Source organism: Manihot esculenta, chromosome 8 (assembly GCF_001659605.2).
Source record: "Manihot esculenta cultivar AM560-2 chromosome 8, M.esculenta_v8, whole genome shotgun sequence".
Classification (NCBI taxonomy): Eukaryota; Viridiplantae; Streptophyta; class Magnoliopsida; order Malpighiales; family Euphorbiaceae; genus Manihot; species Manihot esculenta.
This window is the reverse complement of record NC_035168.2, coordinates 33617805-33624357: the sequence shown is the minus strand read 5'-3', so window position 1 is coordinate 33624357 and position 6553 is coordinate 33617805. Positions and strand designations below refer to the sequence as shown.

At 35.8% G+C, this 6553-nt stretch overlaps 1 protein-coding gene across 1 annotated transcript; it reads left to right on the top strand.

Moving 5' to 3' along the window:
* Positions 1-1739: 1739 nt before the first annotated feature.
* On the top strand, positions 1740-6004 carry LOC110621250 (glycine--tRNA ligase, mitochondrial 1). Its single transcript, XM_021765445.2, has 9 exons — positions 1740-2322; positions 2559-2941; positions 3090-3207; positions 3420-3614; positions 3704-3928; positions 4206-4265; positions 4410-4490; positions 4574-4979; positions 5393-6004. Exons 1-9 carry the CDS (start codon positions 1816-1818, stop codon positions 5623-5625), a joined length of 2208 nt encoding a protein of 735 aa, XP_021621137.1. The 5' UTR covers positions 1740-1815; the 3' UTR covers positions 5626-6004.
* The last annotated feature ends 549 nt before the right edge of the window (positions 6005-6553 follow it).

Below are 6553 nucleotides of genomic sequence, written 5' to 3'. Positions count from 1 at the left end.
TGTCCTCCTTTCTCCTCGGACGGATCCTATCCTTCTTTAGTTTCACCGAATAATACCAGCTTGTTTTAAGACTCCCAAAATCCCCCGGGGTTCAGTGACGGAGGATAAAAAAAATTATTTTTCCACTGTTTCAATGAGAAAGGTATCCGATCAAACATGGCTAAGTGCTTTCGATTGCTGAAGTACTAAAACTCTTAGTTCTTGCCGGTACCCAGCTAGTATATCTAGAAGAAAAGCGCTATACTCGGTTCGATATGATTATTGAGGCAGACAAACCAAAAAGCCACTAGGATTCTCCAGCTATTAGATGAAGCTGGACAACCGAAAACTTATGAAACCGAAGGACATCCACAAAAAATGGGTCCATAGGGAATCGAAGACCCGCCTTTAGTATCCTCAGCAGGAATCAAGTCACCCACACGAACGCGTGGAGAAGGAGCCAAGACCCAAAAAGCCTCTCGAGGAATTTGATAAGTATCATAGAGACGGTTTATATCACGTTCTGAGAGGAGAGACGGGGTCTCACTAAGCAAGCCTCCTTTATTTTTCGGAACCTCCCTCAAAAGAACCATAGGGGTCGGCACTCGAATGGGACCATTGGAGGTAGAACTAGACGAAGAGCCCTCGCTAGGGAAAAGAGAAGAAGAAGTATTCATGTTTATATTGAATAAAAAAGAAAAATAGAGATTACCATAAGGAGTATAAGCAGGAAAGAAGTCGCGAACGAGTTCTTCTGAAAACAAAAATAGCAAAAATGATATTTGGGAAAAAAGAAGGACTTTTATAAGACAGTTTTCAAATAAAATGTCATATTCAATTAAAAAAAAAAATATCATATATCAATACCAAGGGAAAACCAGCCTGTTTAGGATAGATTAATATTTTTATTTTGTTTTGTAATTAGAATATATTTCTTAATAATATTATAAATAAATTAGTATTTGTTTTAATTTTAACTTGTAAATTAAAAAACTATTTTAATTAAGTAAAAAAGTAATACATTGCTTATGACTTATAGAGTTGTTTTAAACAATTAATTATTTATTTTTGTATTGACGTATAAGTTTAATTTTTTAAGTCAAAAGTAAATAGCTAAACAACCATTCTCTTCAAATAAATTAAATTAATTTCTTAATTTTAGGGTTCGATTAATTTAATTTTGTATTGTAAATTTAATTACACCGTAATATTAATATAAATAATTAAATTGATATTTTAATCATCTTAATACTAGATTGAAAGGTTCTATAATAGGGTGTTATACTGTTGTAGTGCTTTGAATGCTTTCATACTGATGATATTCATTATCAATAAGGTTCTTTGTTTTGTTGTTTATTATTATTATTATTTTAGATGTTTGAGGGAGGAGGAGGGTAACCAAAAACGAATTCTGAAATTAGGATTATCACTTTTATAATAATAATAATTATTATGATATTTTATACGTACGATAGTTTAATAATAAGTGTATTTAAATAAATTTAAGAGATATATATTTTATAATAATTATGTTTTTCTAAAAATTCATTTAAATTGATCGAAGAGATTAAAGGGTAAATAAATAAAAACATATGAATTAATTTGTTTATTTTTCTAAATTGTTAAATTAAATAATTATTTTTTTAAAAATAAAAGGACTAGATAGTAATTTCGTTTTTTTTGAAAAATGGTTTATTGGAAATAGATCTATATCCGGTGCAGGATAACTGAAACTCACATGGATCCTAAATAGCCATCTCGCCAAACATTCCGGTCCAAAACCGTTACCCCTTTGAAACCCTAGTGCCAAACACAGGGTACAGTCGCATAGCTCGCATGCGTATTCTTCTCCGTCTAATTTCATCAAGTTCCACTGGACACCATTTCCGCGCTGGACTCAGCTCGCGACACCAACTCTCAGCGCAGCTATCAACCCTGATCCATCCGTTGAAAAGCCACTCACCACCAATGGCCGCGACCGAGGATTCCCTCCGCAAAGCCCTTGCCGAGAAGCAGTCTGCGGTTGAAGGGCAAGGCAATGCTGTTCGTGCACTCAAAGCCGCCAAAGTGTCTAAGGCGGAAATCGACGCTGCAATCGGAACTCTTAATGCTTTAAAGCTTGAGAAGTCTTCGATCGAGAAGCAGCTCCAAGCTGTCGTCAGTGGCAATGGTCCTGATAGCTCCGTCAGCAAAGAAGCATTTCGTCAAGCTGTGGTTAACACTCTGGAAAGGCGTTTGTTTTACATTCCATCGTTCAAGATTTATAGAGGTGTCGCTGGCCTTTACGATTATGGGCCTCCTGGTTGCGCTGTTAAGTCCAATGTCCTTGCTTTCTGGCGCCAGGTAAGCAGCTAGCTTATCACTATAAGTTCTTTAATTTGCTTAAGATTGCGAAAAGAACGTTAAAAATTTTAAACTTGGCAAGATTTATAATTACCGAGTACAACAGTTTGGCTTTTTTTTTCCCCCGAATAGCATAGTGTTGTTATGATTCTGGAATGCTTTGGCATTGCTGTTGTTGCATTTGTTTGCCATTTAAGGGAATTCTTGATGTATCCGGCTTACTCTTTGTTTTCTAGCATTTTGTTCTCGAGGAGAACATGTTGGAGGTTGACTGCCCATGCGTGACCCCTGAGGTTGTCCTCAAAGCATCTGGTCATGTGGATAAGTTCACAGATCTTATGGTTAAGGATGAGAAAACTGGGACCTGTTATCGGGCTGATCACTTGTTAAAAGATTTCTGTAATGAGAAGCTTCAAAAAGATCTTTCCATAACTGCAGAGAAGGCTGCGGAACTTAAACATGTTCTTGCGGTATTGGATGATCTCTCGGCTGAAGAGCTCGGTGCAAAGATCAAGGAGTATGGCATTGTCGCCCCCGACACAAAAAATCCCCTTTCGGATCCTTATCCATTCAACTTAATGTTTCAAACGTCAATTGGCCCATCTGGTCTGATTCCTGGGTGAGTGTAACAATGTTCATATATAGACATTTTGTTACAGGAATGTTATGGATCTATATATTTGAGGTTCGTAGTGTTTCAATTTATAGGCAGCATAGTAAGTTTTTCCTTTCAGTGCTGAAGCCATCTCGCATTTCATGTTCTGCAGTTATATGCGTCCTGAAACAGCACAAGGCATATTTGTAAACTTTAAGGACTTGTACTACTACAATGGGAACAAACTCCCTTTTGCTGCTGCTCAAATTGGTCAGGCTTTCAGAAATGAGGTTTTGAACTACTTCTAAACTACAAAATAAGTGCAAATTTTTCTGGTTAAATTAAGACAATCTCTAGTTTTCTCTAAGTAAGAATGTTTTGCAGCACTGTTTGCCTGTTCTTTTTTATCGTACAAAGTTTTATGGTTATACCACCTGTTAGTGGAGAAAGAGAGAGAGAGAGGGAGAATTGAGTTCCTGATTTTGTTTTTCCACAAGTGTAGATTTCTCCTCGTCAAGGCCTTCTAAGAGTTCGTGAATTCACATTAGCAGAGATTGAGCATTTTGTTGATCCTGAAGACAAATCTCACCCAAAATACCCTGAAGTTGCAGATCTTGAATTTCTGATGTTCCCAAGGGAAGAGCAAATGTCTGGCCAGTCTGCAAAGAGAATTCGGCTTGGTGAAGCAGTTTCCAAGGTTGGCTTGAGTCATAAATATCTCACCTTTTGCAACTTTGCTTTTTGCATCTCCTGTTTGTGGTGATGCTGTGATGTATTGTCATCCAGGGGATTGTCAACAATGAAACTCTTGGCTATTTTATTGGGAGAGTTTATCTCTTCCTGACTCGTCTTGGTATAGACAAGAAGCGACTACGATTCAGGCAGCATCTTGCAAATGAAATGGCCCACTATGCTGCAGACTGTTGGGATGCTGAGATTGAGTGTTCCTATGGTTGGATTGAGTGTGTTGGTATTGCAGATAGATCTGCTTATGACCTGCGTGCGCACTCGGTGAGAACCTATCATCTATATGAATAAAAAGAAATCTAGAATTAAATTGCTTGTGTTGGGTATAGATGAATTTCAATTCCTTTACGCATGTGGGTCAGTTGGTTTTAGCCATATAACTGGTTATAGTGGTTAAACTGTATTATGACGTCCTAGACTTTGCTTATTATATACTATCAAGAGATAAAAGCTTCTGCCTAGAGAAATTTTAAGAAAGTAGCTTCTCTGTTTTGGACATGGGAATTGTGTATACTTATTGAGTTGTTTATTGTGTTAACAGGAGAAAAGCGGAGTCCCCCTTGTGGCCCATGAAAAATTTTCAGAACCTAGAGAAGTGGAGGTTGCTCTCTTTGTTAATCTCATTCATATTACCAATACTTTCCATACCTACTTTTGCAAATTGTTTGACAGTAATATCATTTCTTAAAGTTTTTAGAATCTACTGTAGGTTATCATTGCTTAACTTATTATTAATGATTTTCAGAAACTGGTTATAGCGCCGGTGAAGAAAGAGCTGGGCCTTGCATTTAAGGGTAATCAAAAAATGGTGGTTGAAGCTTTGGAGGTAAAATTGGAATCTAGTTATGGTTCCTTTAAGTTTGGGAAACTGGTTGTTGTTTTGACATATGATTTTTCTTTGTGTGTCAGGCAATGAATGAAAAAGAGGCTATGGAAATGAAAGCCTCTCTGGAAACCAAGGGTGAAGTGGAGTTTTATGTCTGTACTCTTGAGAAAAATGTGTGCATTAAGAAGAATATGGTCACAATTTCAAAGGAGAAGAAGAAGGAACACCAGAGAGTTTTCACTCCATCAGTTATCGAGCCATCTTTTGGCATTGGACGAATAATATATTGCCTCTTTGAGCATTCTTTCTACACAAGGCCCAGCAAAGCTGGGGATGAACAGTTAAATGTTTTCCAATTTCCTCCTCTTGTTGCCCCTATTAAATGCACCGTTTTCCCACTCGTTCAGAATCAGCAGTATGAGGAGGTTGCAAAAGTAATTTCCAGGTCATTGACAGCTGCTGGAATCTCACATAAGATCGATATCACAGGTGGATACTAACATAAATTATCTTCTTGTTAGCTATTGTTGTTAACTGTATTACTGTGCAAATATTTCCACAAGGTGTGGGAAGGGCATATCTTAGTATGTCCCTTTCACGGATGAAGCTCCTTCTGTGCAGGCCCTATAGTATTTGCTATGTCTGTTAGTCCAAGCAAATAGAATGTCTATTATTTAGCATTCTGACCTTTTTTGGGGTATGTCCATTGTAGGATTCTGATATTAGTATCTTACTGGTAAAATGGCGATTACTGTAAATTTTGTGCTTGGCTCAACTGACTTAGATTGGGACTAGTTAATGGATATTGGGATGAATTCAATTGCAACAGTGGTATAATCCATTCATCAATTAATGAATTTCTGTTTTTACTGTCTGTAACTAAATGCCAATGATGTTTACAGGCACTTCAATCGGCAAACGATATGCAAGGACAGATGAACTGGGTGTTCCATTTGCAATAACTGTCGATTCAACATCCTCTGTGACAATAAGAGAGAGGGATAGCAAGGATCAAATCCGTGTTAATGTGGAAGAAGCGGCATCAGTTGTGAAGTCGGTGACTGATGGGCAGAGGACATGGGATGATGTTTGGTCGAATTTCCCTCATCACTCTTCTGGAACAACAGAGGATTAAATTTTGGGCAACAAATAGAAAGTACGATACACTGCAACTTTCACATACTATTATCTTGAGCTGAGCCAATCCATTAAAAGAAAATTTCTACCATTTAATTTGTAATTTCAATTTCATAACCTATTGTTAAAAATTTTCTACACTGCTGGATAGTTTTGGGTCCGATAATTTGAAGCCACCATAAACGGTAAACCTGCCAATGGTACTGGTACCAGCTGCGGGTCGGTTTTCGTCCCGGCGTTCTGGTTCCCACTTGGGTTGGTGTGGTTCAGTTCTAATTCAAAATGATATCTTAGTTCGAGAGGCTGTTTGAGTTCCCAACTGATTGAAATGTGCTTTTTATTTTTATTAAATTAGATAACTACGATTTTACATCGAATTTATTATGTATTTTTTCAATTAGAAGAAAGCTTATATATAATTGTGAATGATAGGAAAAAAGATTGTACATTTATATTATTGAAGTATATGTTTTATGTATGAATGATTTAATTATAATGAAAAGAAAATAAAAGAAATATATATTATATTATTAGTAGAATAATAATTAAATAAAATAACTATATTATTGGTAATTTTAAAAAATAAAAATAAATTATATATTAGTGGTTGCATGTTAAATTTTACTATATATTTTAAACTTTTATAATTTAATAAAGTTAAATGAGAGTAATTTTATAATTTTATAAAAAGTTGAAGTGAAATTTAAAATACAAGATTATTTTTAATTTTTTTATATGTACTAATAATATGATTACATATTGTATAATTGTATGATTTTTATAAAATTTATGTTTAATAGATAGTGGCTCCAGGGTGAATACTGTATCTGGATCCCTTCAGACCCACATCATCTGGTATACACAATCTATTCTCATAGCGGAAGACTCATTTGCTGTCAAATCTGAATCCTTCGTTCTTGCTTAAC